Source organism: Mustela nivalis (genome assembly GCF_964662115.1).
Source record: "Mustela nivalis genome assembly, chromosome: 16".
In the NCBI taxonomy this organism is placed as follows: Eukaryota; Metazoa; Chordata; class Mammalia; order Carnivora; family Mustelidae; genus Mustela; species Mustela nivalis.
Genome location: NC_139035.1, coordinates 4217789 through 4237551, shown reverse-complemented (window position 1 = coordinate 4237551; position 19763 = coordinate 4217789). Strand labels below are relative to the sequence as shown.

The window sequence follows — 19763 nt, the reverse complement described above, 5'->3', positions numbered from 1 at the left end:
GCTTAATATCAGATAGTCCAGAAACCATTTATAATGGCCTTTTTGCATTTTGGGGGGACTAATTACCTTTTTGTTCATCTTACTACGTAAGTCCAATACAGGACACAAATTTCAGCCAAAAAGTATAAAACATAAAACTGAATTTTTAAGTTCAGAAGGAATTTAAAACTTAATCATACTATTTTGGTTAATCTCCCCAAACCGTTTGCTAAGACACTATCTTCAACATATTACAAAATTCAAATAAAGTTTCAACATAAAGCCTGTATTGGAGCAGGGAAAAAAAATGTGACAACCAAAATTAGTATTTTACAGAAAAGCTTGTTTCTCTTTAACAAGTTCCTACAGCTTAAAACAAAAACAAGCTTGAAGAAGTAGTTTTTCCTAAACCGGTGATTTTTATAGATATAAATAAAATGGGACGATTACTACCCAAAGGAGAGCTGGAAAATTTTATTTTCAACTATGAATATATTTTATTTATTGATAATATGGGTTAAATCCCAACTTGATATACAAAGAATCAAATTTCTTTGATAATTTTTAATGATGCTTAATGGATAACACAGGACACAAAATCTTTTGTGAACTGGGTGGGTATGGGCATGGACAGGTTAAGTCAAAGTTCTGAAACTCTCAATGCTGTAGGGAAAGCTATCAGCATACCTACCAACTCTTCCTCTCTTTCTAAAGAGCATACTCGGATGATAAGTAAAGTAGTAAAAACTTTAACATCTGAATAAATAGCCAAAGGCACTTGAGTGTCACAAAATGCCTAACTCCATAAAAAGCTGGTGCTGAGAATAGGTTGCTTCCGTCTATGAGGTAATTTTAAGGGAAATTAATTTCCATCCCCAGTCTAATCCCTAACATTCTGCTAGAAGTTAATTCATCTATTTTATCAGGTTTTTCTCCTATTAAAATATTAACCTCTGGCAAGAGCTACATATTAAGTCTCATCAGTTATATCTGTCTTGTCTTCCTTTCCTAAGAGACCCATAGGGTTTTCCTCACACTTTCAGTGAAAATCACAGATGTGAGAAGTAGGGAAGGATCGAAGGGAGGAAAAGCGAACAACAGTCTACCGAGGGCCGGTGAGGAAGCCAAGCACTGTCACCTGGAGCTGATCCGCATGTTTTATGGCGGGAGAAAATAGTGAGAAGTTTTAGACGTTTAAAGTGGTAACAGGTGTCATAAATTTCTATCTTTACAAAGCACAGGAATGATACTTTGTTCCAGTCACTGGTATAACACACAAAAGCTTCACACTTGCTTCACAGTCAATGTCTAGGATTTCAGGTAACCTTGCCCTTCCTTTGGCCAGACAAACTAGTAAACAACGCAGCAGTGGGGATTCTAAAGCAGGAGATAAAAACAAAAACAGAAGCACCGTATTTCCACACAAACCAAGATAAAGTAGCAATGGAAACTCTTTTATTTCCACATAAATCCACCTTAATGTCAACCAATGTCGCAAGAGTATCTGATCTTCTACTTAGCCTGACAGCTAAAGTTCCGTCAAACAGACTGCTTCAGGGAATCAAAATTCTGGAATCCAATCTATATTCTAAAGTCCTTTGTGCTTCAAAGGGCACTCTTACCTCACATAACAAATTTTTTGGCATTTAAATTCTGGGGCATTTACTGTTAAAGAATTCAAGAACAGAATATATCTGTGGATCTGTGTAAAGAAAGCAGCTTTAGAGTATTATTTTTTAACCTAAACATAAAGAAGATTTATACCATCCTTCATTTAAAATACTACTTTTATCATTATTTCAGGGGGCTACTTGGTAACAAAAGCAAAATTTGGCAAATTTCTACATTCTCAGTCCATCTAAAAAATAATTTTGCTTCTATTCAGAGCACTGCCAAATGTAGGCTTATTTTGTCTTTTGAGAGAGAGCAGCTTTGTGAATATTCTATTCTGACCATTCCCAATTCGCATACAAACACACAATAGCTTGTCATAATGTGGCCACTAAAAAAACCTTCTGAATAGGCTAAGGTAATAATTTGGTATATAGTACCAAACTTAACATTTGTCCTTAATTTCCTCCAGAGTAGTCAACTCCTTTATCTTTGAGCAGGGCACTATTCATCCAATCTCATTCTTTTGGGAATGAAATTCTCCCCAGGGACCATCAACATGTAATACTCAGTCTTCAGCACACCAAGGCTCCTTTCTCTATGGAAAACAAACTATCTATGCTACAACATAAAAAGACAAACCAACAAAGTAACTATTTCCTCCCATGTGTATTTAGATACCTCTGCTGCATGCCCACCCTCATCCTCCCTTCTCCTTCTAGGTCTTTAAAATATATACGTTCATAAAAAATACTTTCATGTAAAAGAATACAAAAACTGTACTTTGTCTTAAACATATACACAGAAACCTGGCCTTTAAGCAATTCTACAAAATGCAGACCATATTTAGAAGTAAAGGTAGACTTGCAAGAATATCAAGGTAGAGAATGGTCTGGAAAATCCACATGACAAAGTACAAGGAAAGCAGAATGATACTAAGAATTTTTTGTTCATGTAAAATATTCAAATGTTCTGGTTCAAGGATGTAAATAAAATAATCAAGCAGAAGAGCTGCCATAACTATACAAAGTCAAGAATGCTGCTTTCTCTAACGTAGTGGTTTCTCCCTTTTTGGTAGCTAAGAGAATTATATGATGTCAAGAATGTCCAAATATTCAGTATGTATGCTCTTTGACAACCAAGTTCCAATAGAATCAATGTACTCTGGTGACATATATTTCCTGTAACTACTGACTGCTTAATACCAAAAGGAAAAAGGAGTTTATGTTAATATTAAAGCCACGGGGGGGGGGGGGGGGTTGGGGGAGGCACCAGGGTGGCCCAGTCAATCAGTGTCTGACTCTTGTTATTGGCTCAGGGTTGTGAGATCGAGCCCCTAATGTGTTAGGCTCTGTGCTGGGCATGGAATCTGCTTAAGATTCTCCTCTCCCTCTACCCCAGGTTCTACAAAAAGAAAAAAAAAAAAAAAGAAAAGAAAAGAAAAAAAAAAAAGAAATTAAACCCACAGAATTCTGTTTTGGAGCCACTGTCTAAATTTAAAAGGTACATCAGGTTCAAAATTGGCCAATTTCAAGCTGATTCATAAAGTGTGATGATGACAGTCAAATTCAGATATTTCAGTGCCAGAGAGTAGCTCTTTCACCTGATTCAACTGTTATTTACTGCTTAAATGTTATACCACCTTGGAGGTGGTAGCAAAGTCAGGCTCAGAAATAGTCCCAGACTCTCCATAAGGACAAGCATAGAACACAGCTCTGGTAGGTCATGTCCATAACCTTCGTGACACCAAAGTCTTATCACTGCAGCTACTAATGGCTCTTTTTTCTGAAACTTCAAGAGACGGAGATCTTTTTAAACCCGATTTTCTATGGTGTAGGCTTAGCTGACATCTTCCCACCCTCCCTCCCTCTCACTAAACAAATTCTTTCAACACCAGAACACTGAAAGATAAATAGAGAGAGCCATCAAAAGAAAAATAAATGATATGTTACCAAGAAACATATCTCTGAGGTAAAAGATCCCAAAGTAGAATATAAAGAAGATTCTTTATCTAATTAATACAAATAATACCTTGGTCAATGAAGTGATTACCAACAGGGAAATGCTCTCTATTGTGATATAAACTGAGTTTTGTCTAGGATAGTAAGGCATTCTCTTCCCTAACAGTCTAGGGCTATTTTCTGACTCCATAAAATTAACGATGCTTCTAGACAGCTACTTAATGTAGGATCATTGAGCTATGATGACTACCACATAGCATAGATTTTTTAATACAAATCTGAGGACATGAACAACATAAATATCCAGATAGATAAAACAGCATCATGTTTTCACTCTTAAAAAAAAAAACTATACCCCATAGGAATGAATCAAGAACCTATTTTTAATGCTGTCATCAACTAGATAGCTAATAATGCTACTTAAAAGTAATCACTAATCTACAGAAGTCAGCTGACTAGCAACAGAGTGAAACAAAGTATACTGAGCTAATATGCAACAAAGTTAAATATTACATAAAGGGTTCCTCTTCTACAGGTATTTTTAAAAATACCTGGAAAAAACCAGAGGAAACACCTAGTTCCATATACCATAGCTATACAAAATATCTACTGAAATATATATACTAAAACCTAAAAAGATATAAAGAGACAATATACACAAGAGACTGGGATTGAAGCAAGTCAATTTACTAAAAGAAGCAAGGAAAATGCACAAGAAATTAGTCATCGATCTCACGAAGATTTACTTTTATTATAATCAACCATTAATCTCCAAATAAAAACAAAACTCCTTCCAGTATTTTATGTTATTTACGAATAACCAAAAATAACAACCATTAAAATGTACCTACTTGAACTATAACAATAACAATTAAGTGTCAGCTGGTAATGGTCTTTCCAAGACTCTCTCCCAGCTTACCACTAGGTTCAGGTAACAGGCTGGCACAACAAAAACTGAACTAGTATCTTAGTCATTATTTCTTTAGTTTACAAAGAGTTTATTATTATTTTTTTATTATTATTATGATTGTTACTGCTTGAGAATCATTATTATTATGGAAAAGAACCACCTTTGTGTTTGTAATTAATTAGGAAACTAACCACATCCATAGGTCAATGATTCCTTGTTTGCTAGGATTTCACTGATACCTACTACCTCTGAACTACCGACCATTCGAATTCCTTTCCCATCTAGTATGACTAGCCAGATACTTCTACTCATATAGTCTGGACCTCTTTAATAATTCTTTCCCCAAGTAAATTCATAGTCCCTTCTCCTAAGGAAAAAGCTTTAAAATATAAGCACTTAAGGTAAGAAAACAAACTTGTGCTTACATATTTTCCTTTCTTTTCATCCACCCTTCTTATTTTATCTCTATAAAAATACATTTCAAAACTATTATCTTTGATTTCAACTCAAGTTCAATACTTAGGGGGAGAGGGGCTTCCTAAACTATATACCACAACAAAATATCCACATATGTCAGGGGAAAAAAAAAGTTGGGAAATATTTTGATAGTGTCTAAGAAAATCCCCAAATACTCACTTGTAGCAGAACCAAGAAGATTTTTTGAGGATTTATCCTCCCCAGTATTATAATCCAGTGGATAATCTGTTTAAAGAGAAATTGAAAGTAATTACTCTGGGAACTATCTCCAATAATAAATTTAAAAGCTCAAATTAGGGGCGTCTGGGTGGCTCAGTGGATTAAGCCTCTGCCTTCGGCTCAGGTCATGATCTCAGAGTCCTGGGATCGAGCCCCGAATCGGGCTCTCTGCTCAGCAGGAAGCCTGCTTCCTCCTCTCTCTCTGCCTGCCTCTCTGCCTACTTGTGATCTCTCTCTCTCAAATAAATAAATAAATAAATAAAAGCAAGCTCGGATTATGTCCTGTCAAAGTCAGCTGGCATTTAAAGCCTATTTTATAATAAATATTCACTATACATCTAAAATATGTTCACAAAAAGAAAACGAGATTCATAAGCCATTTATCTAACTGACAAGCCAAGGAAAATAATTCCACTGCTTACCAAAATTTTATTCACATTTGTAAGACTTTATTAACTTTTCCATGTACTTTACCAACCGCTGGTAAATGTCTTCATTTCACTTACAGGAAAATTAAAGAAGGTAAAAATTCCATTTTTCAGGCTATGATTTAAGATCTCCTAAAATTAGGACTTGCTTGATAAAGTATAAATGGAAGGTGTCATAAAATCCTCTCCTATCCCTTCAGGCTATGAGACTTTAAAAAAGCAAAAAATATACATAATAGTCACGTGTCTTCAAGTCACTTACCATAGTCCTCATCATATAATTCTTGACGTTCTGACTGATACTGGGAATCAGCAATCTCTTCATATTCTTCAACCATGCTAGTGCCAAATACCCTGTTAACAACAACTCCATTAAAGACTTTCAAAACAAAACAGAGTTGTGAAGAGTCATCTCTTCATAATAAATGACAAAATACATTAACTTTGGTAATTTTTTGAGGGCCATTAGCTTTTGGACTCCAAAATAATGACTGTTTCTCAACCTGTAGTCATCCATCGACTGTTTCTATTCAAATTTTATCTATTCAAGGCATTTAAAAATGTGATGGCCAGTTTTATCAGTCCAGTAATTTTCCATATACTATCATCATAGCAAAATACCAAGCAAGCTAGACCAGACACACATGATGGTTATTTTTTCTTAGAGTAAATTTTTACATTTTTCTAAAATGCATTCAAGAACAAGAAAGGTTTACAAGCTTATATTTCTATAGTATTAACTTCACATAATAGAAAACTATTTCTTCACTTTAAGTATGTTGGGATTTTTGCACACCACTTAAAAAAAAAAAAAAACACTTGATAAATGTCTGTTGTTCTGTATTACCTTATAAGGCTTAATGGACAAAAGTGCTCTGATCCAAAATGTGATACCAACTCTACCTAAAGAATAAAAAGCACAATGCATGTGAGATTATCTAACAATATATGGAGTTTCTTTCATTATAACATTTCTAAAAATAAAGTCCTCATTTCCCCAAAAATCAGTAACTGTAAAGTTTTGCTTTTTTGTCATGCAGTAATATGCCATGCCCTGTTATTCAATATTGCAAAAGAGAAGGTTGCTAACCTTTATGTATTTGATGAACATCTGAAGCAAGAGGAAGGAAAAGAAAAAGAAATCAGTTCCAAAGTCTGAATAACATGCTATAAGCAACATTTAATATTTGTAAATTATATTGTATAATTATAGAAAGCAATGTACTGTGATGGATAACATTGTAGTACTCTTATTTCTTTGCAGAAATCAAATCAATGATTTAAATTTTTACCACCAAAGCTAGAAAGTATAATCTATCTGTAACAATGAAATTAACTTTAAGGTTAAGTTGAATAACCTAAAATTCATTGCTGCTGTTTTACCTGTCAGAAACAAAAATATCCTAAAAGTAATAAAGAATATCTAGAAACAACCTGTGTCTTAAATTAATTCAAATAGTACAGATGCTTCATGTATATATATCTCTATATATAGGTACATATGTGGATATACACATGTATATACATACTGATAAAAAGATTAGCATAACAATATTTACTCTTATACCATTTTGTACATAAATTTTTTAGGGAAAGCATAAATTTTTCAGATGTTATGTTATTTCAAGTATAACTTACAGAATTAAAAGATATATATCAATCTACTTTTAAAATATAGGCTAGTAAAAAGTAGACCCTACATCTGGGTTTAGTTTTGGGATAAGGGAAATCCAGGTAAACGTATACATTTATTGACATTAGGATCAGAATAAAATTTTTTTTTGGATTGTTTTTTAGAAAAACATTTTAGAAAAAATGTTTTTTTTAGAACTAATGCTACCAAAAAGAACTTTTTAGAAAAGTCATCATCAAGATGCTTTATAGTGTCCCACCATAAAAAGAACCAAGTAGGAAATGGCACTTTTTATACCACCAGTAAGTTATGTTCTGCCATTATTAATAAAGTAGATGGTATAAAGAATGATTCTTGGAAATACATTACCATGTGGGTTGCCTTAATTGTAAAATTAAATACAATTGTATCACCTGCCAAATAATTTTTAAAAATTTTCCTTATCACAGTGTAGAAACTGCTATATAAAAAGGTCATTAAACAACTGTTTAAAAGAAATGGAAAATACACCTTCATTTTCTGAATACTGTTTAACCATTAACAGAGAATATCAACTGTATTTTTAAAAACAGAATTTAGCATTTCTATATTGAGACTAGGAATACTACAAGTTTACCCATTCATAGAAGCCAATTTAATACATGCTTAAAAAAGACACAGACAGTAAAATCCCAGAGGATGATCAGGTAGTTTAAGTTATCATATTTAAAGAAGAAAAGACAGAAATTAGAGCTGCTATCATTCCAAAAGGTCGTATTATAAACAGTGGCATTTGAAGGAGTACTATTATTTTAAAGAAAAAAGAGGGGAGCAGAGGAATAGGAAACTCCTGTATTTTGTCTAAAATCCAATTCAAGAGTGATAATTAATTCTACTTTGGTAGATAATTCCACCTTGCAATGGTGGAGAAAGCAGCAGGAATACTGAATATAAGTGTTTAAAAGTTTATTTGAAATTGGTATTTGGACGATATCTCACTTGAACATACAACAAAGAAGGGAAAAGATATAAAACAAATAACTGGATATTATAATTAAAATGATCTAAGAATCAGATTCTAGTAAAAAAAAAATCAGACCTGCTTCAAAGACTTCAGTATTTGGGTTTTGAAATACAGAGAGATGAAGATAGCATTTTACATAGAGATTCAAAAAATTTTAAGACATAATCTGAAATTTCATCAGAGCTGCAAGTATCAAAAAAATTAGCATAAGTGTCAGATTAAACAAAAGGGAATGTATTCATATTTGTTTTGTAAAATAATAAATGCAGGTCAGAATTATTTTATCAAAAAGAATACTGCATTAAATTTCCTAAGTTTTAGGATTTCTAAAAAGGTGGGGTAAGGTATAAAAAGGTATGAATAGGTATGTTTTCATTATAAAACATAGTCCGGTAGGTATAAACATTACCTTCACATATTTTGCATACATCTGCTCATCTAAAGGGAAACTCTGGACATTCCTCTCATCTCTACCATGAAAAGTACCCAGCTTAATCCACTTATTTGTGGGATATCTAGGAAATATAAATATAAACATTCTTTTTAAAAAATTATAAACCACATGTTGAGAAGTTCCAACACATCTTGAAAATATATCTTGTTTATTTTTTTCCACTCCAAGTGCACACATTCACTTAACATAGTTTAAATAGGAGTTTAAATAGGAGTAAAAAAAAAAAGAGATGCACTTTGTTTTCCAACTAAACTCTGACAGGTTTTTCTTTACAGGTAAAGAATATCTTTCAAAACTCACACCATTATCAAAGAGAAAACAAAAAAAGAGTAAGACAAAAGGCAGGACCAAAAAGCTTCTTAGGTTTCCAAGTAAACTGGAAGTTTTAAAACAAAGAGTAGTCAAGAAATTGTTTTGGAGGGAGGTACTACTCTTCACATACTAACAAGTGTGTGATGATAAAAAAATATAAAGAAAAGTGCCAGTGGAAAGGGAAACAGAAAAAATCCTTTACCATTACACTATAATTTTACAGATCATACATAGCTACTCCCCCTCTTTAAAAGAAAATCGAACATAAAAGCCTTCTAGTTATCATTTTTATTTCCTACAGTGTTTTAAAAATCCCTCAAATAATGGAGTACTCTTGAAACTAAAAAATACTTAACTTGTCAAAGCTGGGTATGTCCATCTGACATATAAGAAAAGTACAGTGTAGAGAAAAAGAAGTGATCTGAGCAAGGTTATTAAGTGAAAAATGGATGGAATTCAAAAGGTCTTGAGAATTAATTTCAGTAACTGGATGTATGTGGTGCAGAGTGTGAGGCGGGAGGAGAATGGAAAACCATTAATGATCGACAACAGAAGAATAGCTGAATAAATAACAGCATACTACCATTTCAGTATGGTAGTATGAAATTACCATTTCAATATACCATTTCAGAGATGCTCCAGAAAGGATTTATTGAATGAGTAAATACTGCCAGTGAAGGAAAAATATAAACTATTCATTAAAAATGGCATACTTAAAAAAAAAAAAATGGCATACTTAATGTACAGAATTACTGAACCAATATGTTGTGCACCTGAAACTAACATAACATCATACATTATCTATACTCAAAAAATTTTAAATGGTGTTATTTAAAATAGGAAAGGATATTATCAGGATATAAGCTGATTTTTAAAATAGAATTAGTAAATATACAAGTACATATAAAGCCCTAGAAGGAATATATTAAAATGCTTATAAGTTATCTTTGAATGGATTGTGATTCTTTACCAAATTCCTTATGTCATCTCTTTTATAATCACACACATAACAAACGTTTTAAAATTCACTATAACAAAAATATACCTCATTATATATAAAATGAAGGATTCATGAAAGTTTTTAGTAACTTTTTAAAAAAACGTTTGGCAGCAACAGAGCATAATAATTAAAAATAAGGACAGATCTAGGTTTGAATCCTGATTCTCCAATTCACAAGTCATGTGACCTGGGCAACCTATTTAACCTTTCCTTATCTGTTTCCTCACCTTATAAAAGAATAATATCATATGATTATAAGCACTGTATGATTTAATAAAGTAAGGTGATTAGTAAGTGCCTAATACAACAGTATTATTACTATTCTTACAAACTGATACATTAAAATAAAAAAATAAAGTTTTAAAGTGACCCATTTTGAAATCTTTATTCTGGAGATCCAACATAAACTTGTAGAAAGCAGCTTTAGAATTTACCTGTCACTGATAGAAACGAGGAAGTCTTTAGGAGTTGAAGAAAATAATTCATAGTTTGCAATATCAAGCTGTTTTACTTGAATAGGTTCACAAAGTTCAATAACAAACCTTTCAAAGAACACAAGACAATTATTGAGGTAAGCCAACCAAAATAATAGTTCATATTAAACATAAACAATTTGCATAAACTAGACTTCCATTAAATTACTCACTATTTCCCAAGCATATCACTAGTGGGGGGGTAACTATAAATAACACAAGACACTGCTTTTGTCGTACAGTATTTTTTAAAAGGTTCTTTTTTTAATGACAAAGAACATTCTTGGAGAAGGAATGACTTCACTAAGGAAAGCAAGCAAAAGTGTAAAGTGACTAGTCTAGAGGGCAGCTGGGCATATACACAGTCTCAAAGGGTACCACAGTCTTTGATTTAGCAATATACTTTTAGAAATTTATCCTAAGGACATAGAGCTCCAAACATTCACCCTTGTATATACACTATAATATATATAGCAAGGCAGTTTATAAGAGCTGGGAGAAAAAGTCAACCTACATGTTTAGCATAGAGGACTCAAGTACAGGCCTCCCAAAGAGTGAAATACCAAGAGGCATTAAAAATTTTACTAGAAACTATACATTCTGGGGTACCTGGGTGGCTCAGTCCTATAAGCATCTGCTTTCAGCTCAGGTCATGATCAGTGGGGGGGCCTGCTTATCCTGCTTCCTCTGCCCCTCCTCTCTGCTCATGCTCTCTCTCTCTCAAATAAATCAAAACTTAAAAATCTTAAAAAAAAAAAAAACCAAAAAACTATACAGGCGCGCCTGGCTGGCTCAGTGGGTTAAAGCCTCTGCCTTTGGCTCGGGTCATGATCCCAGGGTCCTGGGATCGAGCCCCGCATCGGGCTCTCTGCTCAGTGGGGAGCCTGCTTCCTCCTCTCTCTGCCTGCCTCTCTGCCTACTTGTGATTTTGGTCTGTCCCAAAAAAAAAAAACAAAAAACAAAAAACAAAAAACACCACAACTATATATTCCATTTACATAAAGATCTAGAAAATGTAAAGTAATTTACAGTGATAGAAAACAGACCTTTAATTGCTATAGGGGTAGGAGTTAGGAAGGAAAAGTTACACAGGAGGATGAGAAAACATTTTGGGAAGGTAGATATGTTCATTATCTTTATTGTGGTGATAGTTTCATAGATTATCATCTATGAAAATAGATTAAATGTCAAAAATTATCAAACTGTACATCCTGACATGCTGCAGTTTATTGTCAGTTATGCTTCAATAAAGCTATTCTATAAAAATAATGCCAGAGACCTATATTTATAGACATAGAAAAATGCCATAAAACACTGCTTCTTAGGAAGAACTACAAATATGGTACCATGTGTGTAAAATAAAACTGTGCACAGCGTGGCATTTGGGAAAAAGAAATACTCATGAGATGTAGTACTCTAATCAGGACTTTCAGCATTTGGTGGTTAGGGAAAAGCTTTGGGGCCAGATAGAACACTTAAAGGACCCAAATGCTTTCAGTCATGTTCCTTTGCCTTCCCTAAAGGTGTTTCCCCTGCCTGCATTGCTGAAGTGATTTAGTCCTACCACATTTGCCTTTACATGAAGAAACTAAAAAGATATCTAAAAATTAAACATTGAATAAGAAGAGAGATGACAGAGATTAGAAGAATATCTCTCACTATAATTCCCTCACCCTTTTGAAATACCTTTTTCGATCTGAACCATGTGAACATTTACTTAGCTTTTAAATTACACCCTTAAAAGAAAATTAGTATCTACCCATAGGTCCAGACGGTTTTATAACTGAGTTCCACACTTACAAGATACCTAATGGTATAAGGTTAGAAGTGATGTCTTCAAAATAAGGAATAACAAGGTCTTTACCAGCACATAATGACAAAAAGTAAAATCGATGAAAAGGATTAAAATAATTTTTTTAAAAAGAAAAATTTGTAGGGATGATATAATTTTCTACACAGAAATCCCAAGAAAAATCTGCCTATTATTAAAAAAGAGAATATAAAAGGATAGCTGCATGTAAGGTCCATATATAAAAAACTGGACAACTATATACAATAAATCGTAATTTTTTTTTAATTATTTGAGAGAGAGAACACATACATGAGTGTGAGCAGGGGGTGGGGGTGGGGCAGAGGGAGAGGAGACGGAATCTCCAAGCAGACTCCTCAGCTGAGCGCAGAGCCCAAAATCAAGAACTGGCCAATTACCTGACTGAGCCACTCAGGCATCCCAAGCGCAGCTAGTACTCTTCTGACTGTTGTTCTAAATTCTTGTTCAGATACACTCCTTGTTAACAGTTTTGAGCAAATTCCTGGCTGTGATTTCTTCTTGATATTCCTTTGGGGAAAATTCCTCTGTTTTGTCATTTTGTCTAGGTTTCTGTCCTTTGCATACTATGAGAGCTTGTCATGTTTCCTGCTCCTGAGAGTCATGTTATTATTAAGAAAGGGTCGTACACTGTCCAGGACCTGGCACTTCAGGTAGTGTTTCTGGTATGTGCTGTGTGCACTCTGCTGCTGGGTTTGGCTGTTCTTTCCCACAAGTCTGTCCTGCTCTGCAGAGGTCCTCCCTGCTTGCAGTGGGGAGTGCCTGGACCTTTAAACTAGGTATGCTTTGATCTGTTTGTTTAGATAAGCCTGATTTAAAAAAAAAAAAATTATCTAAACAGAAGAATGAACCCATTCTACACACCATATATTAAAAAAAATTCCACTGGGACTAAAAACCTGAAGGTGAAAGGTTAATTTTCTCTAGAATTTAAAAACCTGACATCTTCTCCTTTTTTTTTTCTTTTTTAATTTTTGAGATTTTATTTATTTATTTGACAGATAGAGACCACAAGTAGGCAGAGAGGCAGGCAGAGAGAGAGAGGAAGAAGCAGGCTCCCCACTGAGCAGAGAGCCCGATGCGGGGCTTGATCCCAGGACCCTGAGATCATGACCTAAGCCAAAGGCAGAGGCTTTAACCCACTGAGCCACCCAGGCACCCCACCCCCTTTTATTTTTGAGAGAGGTTAAGTTCAACTACATTGTTTATTTAATAATTCCACACTTTACCTCTGATTTACACTGTACCTTTATCAAAAAGTTTCCTTATGAGCAGGGGTTTCTTTCTGTATTCCCTATTCTGTTCCACCTGCACAGTTTATCACCATGTGCAGTAACATCACACTTCAATTAGCTTTCTGGATCTGAGTGTCAGGTAGGGCAAGTTTTTGCATCATATTCTACAGGACCATCTTGGCTACTCTTCTGCTACTGCTTTTTTCTTATTAATTTCAGACTTATCCTGTTGAATTCCCTAAATGTCATGATGAATTTTGTTTGAAATTTTACTGAATCAGATGACTTATATATTGAGTTTTCTTATGTATAAACAGGACATATCCTTTTTTGTCTTTTAATGTCTTTCAGTAAGATTATTTTTAAAATTTTTCATTTAAGTATTATATATCTTGTTAAATTCATTTCTGGGCAGCTATTTATCTGCTGCAATTGAAAATATATTTTTTTTTATTTTTTTTAAAGATTTTATTTATTTATTTGTCAGAGAGAGAACGAGCGAGAGCGAGCATAGGCAGACAGAGTGGAAGGCAGAGTCAGAGGGAGAAGCAGGCTCCCTGCAGAGCAAGGAGCCCGATGTGGGACTCGATCCTAGGACGCTGGGATCATGACCTGAGCCGAAGGCAGTTGCTTAACCAACTGAGCCACCCAGGCGTCCCTGAAAATATATTTTTAAAAATTAGATTTTGTTGGGACACCTGGGTGGCTCAGTCGGTCAAGCAGCCAGCTATTGATTTCAGCTCAGATCATAATCTCAGGGCCCTGGGATCAAACCCTGTGTTGGGCTCCATGCTAACTGAGGAGTCTGCTTAAGACTTCTCTTCCTCTGTCCCTCCCCTCTCTCTTTTACTCAAATATATTAATTTTAAAAAAGACTAGATGGGCTTGAAAAAACATGGAAGACACCAGAGAAAACTTACCACAGAGATTTAAAACCATAAAAACTAGTCAGGCAGAAAAAAAAAAAAGTTCTACAATGGAGATGCTGCAAGACTGACTGAATGTAATCACAATGATGACAGAAAAACAGAGGAATAAATAGGTGAAATACAAGATAAAATTATGGCAAATAATGAAGATGAAAAAAAGAAGGAAAGAAAACTAGTAGATCATGAATACAGACTTAGGGAACTTAGCGATTCCATGAAACACAATAATATCCTTATCACAGGAGTCCCAGAAGAAAAGCAGGAAAAAGGAGCAGAAAGTTTATCTGAAGAAATTATGGCCCCCAATTTTCCTAATCTGGGGAAGGAAATGTATTCAAGTCCAAGACTCAAAGAGAACTCCCCTGAAAATTAACAAACAGGTCAACACCAAGACATATCACAGTAAAACTTGCAAAATACAAAGACAAAGAGAGAATTCTGACAGCACCTAGGGACAAAAGGCCTTAAACTACAAAGGTAGACATGTAAGGTTAGCAGCAGACCTGCCCAAAGAAACTTGGCAGGCCAGAAGAAAGTGGCATATATTCAACACACTAAATTCAACACACCAAAACCACCAAAAATAATCTATCCAGTAAGGCTAGTATTCAGAATAGCAGCAGAGATAGAGAGTTTCCAAGACAGCAAAAATTAAAGGAGTTCATGAACACTAAACTAGCTCTACAGGAAATATTAAAGGGGACCATCTGAGCAGGAAAAAGAGACCAAAAGCAACAAAGACTATATTCAGACTATCACTCTGAATATAAATGGACTTAATGCTCCAATCAAAAGACAAAGGCTATCTGAATGGTTTAAAAAAAAAATAAAAACCAAAGACCCACTGATATGCTGCTTACAAGAAACTCATTTTACACCCAAAGATCCCTCCAGATTAAAAGTGAAGGGGTGGAGAACCATCTATCATGCTAACAGATGTCAAAGGAAACTGGAGCAGCCATAAGATAAACTAGATTTTAAACCAAAGAGTGTAATAAGAAATGCAGAAGGGCACTATATCATTAAGAGATCTATTCAACTAGAAGATTTAACACTTGTAAATATTTATGCCCACACCGTGGGAGAAGCCAAGTATATAAATCAATTAATGACAAACTTAAACTCACTGATAATAATACAATATTAGCAGGGGAATTGGAACACCCCCACTTACAGCAATGGACAGATCATCTAAGCAGAAGATCAATGAGGAAACAATGGCTTTGAATGACAGAGTGGATCAAATGGACTTAACAGAACATTCAGAACATTTAGTGCTAATGTAGCAGAATATACACTCCTCTCAAGTGCACATGGGTCACTCTCCAGAATACATCACATGCTGGGTCACAAATCAGGTCTCAGCAAGTACATAAAGATTGATATCACACCATGCATATTTTCAGACCATGGCACTATGAAACTGGGAGTCAACTACAAGAAGAAATTTGGAAAAGACCACCAATACATGGAGGTTAAATAATAACCTACTAAAGAATGAATGGGTTAACCAGGAAATTAAAGAAAAAAATTTAAAAATACATGGAAGCAAATGGAAATGAAAACACAACAGCTTTCATTTCCACCTTTGAGATGCAGCAAAGGTGGTCAGTCATGAGAGAGAAGTATCTAGCAATATAGGCCTTCCACAAAAAGCCAGAAAAGTCTCAAATACACAATCTAACATTATACCAAAAAGAGCTGGAAAAAGAAGAGCAAATAAAGCCTAAAGCCGGAAGAAGAATGGAAATAATTAAAGATTAAAGCAGAAATAAATGATACAGAAATTTTTAAAAACTGTAGAACAGATGAATGAAAGTAGGAGCTGGTTCTTTGAAAAATTAACAGAATTGATAAACCCTTAGCCTGACTTACCAAAAAAGGAAAGAGAAAGGACCCAAATAAATAAAATGAGGAATGAAAAAGGACAGATCACAACCAACACTGCAGAAACACAATTACAGGAGAGTGTATTATGAGTAATTACATTCCAATAAATTGGGCAATCTGGAGGAAATGCATAGATCCCTAGAAACATATAAATCACCAAAACTGAACCAGAAGAAATAGAAAACTTGAACAGACACATAACCAGCAAAGAAACTGAATCAATAATCACAAATTAATCAACAAATAAGAGTCCAGGGCCAGATGGATTCCCAAGGGTAATTCTACCAACCATTTAAAGAAGAATTAGTATCAATTCTTCTGAAACTATTCCAAAATAAAGAGAAATGGAAGGAAAACTTCCAAACTTATTCTACAAAGCTGAAAACAGAACTACCCTATGACCCAGCAATGCACAAAAATACAGATTCGAAGGGGTATATGCACCTCAATTCAGCATTATCAACAACAGCCAAACTATGGAAAGAACCCATTCCATTCAACTGATGAATGGATAAAAAAGATGTGGTATAATATATACAATGGAATATTACTGAGCCATCAAAAAGAATGAAATCTTGCCATTTGCAACAACATGGATAGAACTAAAGTGCAAAATAAGTCAGCTAGAGAAAGACAAATACCGTATGACTTCACTCATATATGGAATTTAAGAAACAAAACAGATGAAGATAGGGGAAGGGAAAGTAAAATGAGATAAAAACAGAGGAAGGAGAACGATAAGCAACTCTTAACTATAAAAAACAAACATGTTGCTCAAGGGCAGGTGCTTTGGGGGGATGGGATCAATGGGTGATTGGCATCCAGGGGGGCACCTGTGAGGAGCACCGCGTGTTGTATGTAAGTGATGAATCACTAAAGTCTTCTCCTGAAACCAATACTATTACATGTTAGCTAGCTTGAATTTAAATAAAAACAAAAATAGCGAAGAAAGTTTTGAGGAAGATGAGGTATAAACTTATTCCACCAGATTTTAAGACTTATAAAACTACAGTAAGACTGAGTGGTCTTAATATACCTTGGGAGAATTAACTTACTTAAATGAGGTGATATCAATTAAAGGTGCCCTGAAGTTCAATTATACAGTGAGAAGATACATATATATGAATGAGCAAAAACTAAATATACAGTAAACACATATACTAGTTTGGCAGAAACATTAAAATTACAAATAGGCAGCTATGACTCCTTCATATAACTTGATCCCAGCATGTTTCTGTTTGAAACACAAAATTAAGGAACATAAAAACTCGAGCTGTTATTGACTACAGAGGCTCCTACAAATAAAAACAAAAACCTCAAAATAACACTTGAATTATAATCTCAGATGATCATTTCTTCAAATCCAATTTATGACACAGGGAAAAATAAACTTTTAAATTATCCTTAAATACCCTTAAATAATTTGTGGTGTAAATGTACCACAAGGAGTGAAGGCCAAGAACAGAAAATAAGCATCATCTTTAAAGTTTAAAGAGTTTCTCCTCAAATTAAAAAAAAAAAAATCAATGTATGTATTTTTAGTAAATCAATATGATGGCAGTGACTTATCTCAATTCTTTTTTGAACAGCTGCTTTTGAGCAATTAAATCAAATAATCTAATAAAACTGTTGGTATATCACACATTATTTTCCTCCATAAATCTGTTCCTTTGCCTATATTCTTCCTTAGTTAATGGCAGAATCATAGATCCAAGTAGGAGTCAAAACCCTGGGAGATTTGCTAGATAACTCTCTCCACATCCAATTACTAAACAAGAGCTGCCAATTTTATCTGCTACAGTCTCTTTCAGATCTCCCTCTCTTCTGTACCTAACACTGCCAATACAGGTTCCTAACTGGTGTCCTTGCTCCCAAATGCATTCTGCTGTAGGCCATCCTTTGAGAACCAGCCTTCTTAAAACTCCAGTGAAATCGTGTCACTTCCTTACTTAAACACTTCCCTCCATGGTCTCTAACAAACTTTAAAAAATTTTAAGCTAAGTATACACAGAATTTGATGGTCTGGCTACTGGTCTAAATCTCCGGTCTCCTCGTCCACAATTACTCTAGGTTCACTTTTATTCTTATCATGATTAAATTAACGTCTTCAGGTTGCTTTTACTTATAGCTGCCCATAAGAAATATACTCCTTTTGGGGCACCTCGGTGGCTCAGTGGGTTAAGCCTCTGCCTTCAGCTCAGATCATGATCTCAGGGTCCTGGGATCGAGTCCCGCATCAGGCTCTCTGCACAGCAGGGAGCCTGCTTCCCTTCCTCTATCTCTGCCTGCCTCTTTGCTTACTTGTGATCTCTGTCTGTCAAATAAAGAAGGAAAAATCTTTATTAAAAAAAAAAAAAGAAAGAAATATACTCCTTTTAGCACTGTTCTCTTATTCTTACAATTCCTGCATACCTCTCCCTCGTATGTGACTTCCTATGAATCCTTCAAGATTCAGCTCAGGAATTAGTTCTTCTAGGAAGACCTCTCTCGTCCTCTCACAGTTATATACCATCTCGGTTCCTATCATAACCTTACAGCAATACTTGTTATACTATTTTGTAATTATTTGGCTAGACCTATTTTTTGTCTGTGGCTGTGACTTTTTTTAAAGGAAAGGTATTTTGTATTCAATTCTGTAACCAGGACCTAAGGTAATTACAGTACCAGCACCTATCAATCATAAATGCTTTTTAAGTGACTAGAGGAACAAATCAATCTAATCCTAACATAAAAGCTTCACATAAGGGGCGCCTGGGTCGCTCAGTGGGTTGGGCCGCTGCCTTCGGCTCAGGTCATGATCTCAGGGTCCTGGGATCGAGTCCCGTATCGGGCTCTCTGCTGGGCGGGGAGCCTGCTTCCCTCTCTCTCTCTCTCTGCCTACCTCTCCATCTGCTTGTGATTTCTCTCTGTCAAATAAATAAATAAATCTTTAAAAAAAAAAAAAAAGCTTCACATAATATGTACACACATGGAATGCATGTTATTAAATTTTATGTTACTTACCAAATCTTGGTGCTGCAAGGATTCAACATGTAAAGATCCATATTTTCTATAAGAATAGCAGATGTGCTCTATTTTAAAAAGGGGGAAGGGAATAAATTACTTAAGGAAAAATATTTCAACTCTAAAGATTTCTAGGATTTCTGTATTTTTAGATGTTAAAATACAAAGATTCTAAAATACTTAAGGCATAGAAGAAGGCATAAAAATGACTAAAGTTTACAGATTATGTCTACAGTGTTAAGAAGCCTTATAACAAAACATTTTAAATTAAATGTCCGTTACTATAAAGGAAAAAAGATTTTCTACTAGCTATTTTCTTTTTAAAACTTCAAACACGTTTTAAGTTAAAAAAAGGATGAATGCCCTTCAGTGGATGAAGAGATAAATATTAATATTATTCAGCGCTAGAAAGAAATGA

At 34.5% G+C, this 19763-nt stretch overlaps 1 protein-coding gene and 1 long non-coding RNA gene across 9 annotated transcripts in view; both read right to left on the bottom strand.

The window, feature by feature from the left end:
• The window catches only part of SUCO (SUN domain containing ossification factor), a 92193-nt gene that overhangs the window by 31602 nt on the left and 40828 nt on the right, over positions 1 to 19763 (bottom strand). For 5 of the 8 annotated variants that reach the window (XM_082702650.1, XM_082702643.1, XM_082702644.1 and 2 more), the window contains 7 exons: positions 19346 to 19413; positions 10422 to 10529; positions 8631 to 8736; positions 6676 to 6696; positions 6433 to 6488; positions 5848 to 5939; positions 5098 to 5163 (listed from right to left, as the gene is read on the bottom strand). In XM_082702650.1, the coding sequence (XP_082558776.1) occupies positions 5098 to 5163; positions 5848 to 5939; positions 6433 to 6488; positions 6676 to 6696; positions 8631 to 8736; positions 10422 to 10529; positions 19346 to 19413 (517 nt within the window). The remainder of the gene's footprint in view (positions 1 to 5097; positions 5164 to 5847; positions 5940 to 6432; positions 6489 to 6675; positions 6697 to 8630; positions 8737 to 10421; positions 10530 to 19345; positions 19414 to 19763) is intronic. The other 3 variants (XM_082702645.1, XM_082702646.1, XM_082702649.1) reach the window with 1 other exon arrangement.
• Positions 12732 to 17865, bottom strand: LOC309849681. Its single transcript, XR_014303835.1, has 2 exons — positions 14321 to 17865; positions 12732 to 13389 (listed from the first exon to the last, which is right to left on the bottom strand). It is a non-coding gene; the product is annotated as an uncharacterized lncRNA (long non-coding RNA).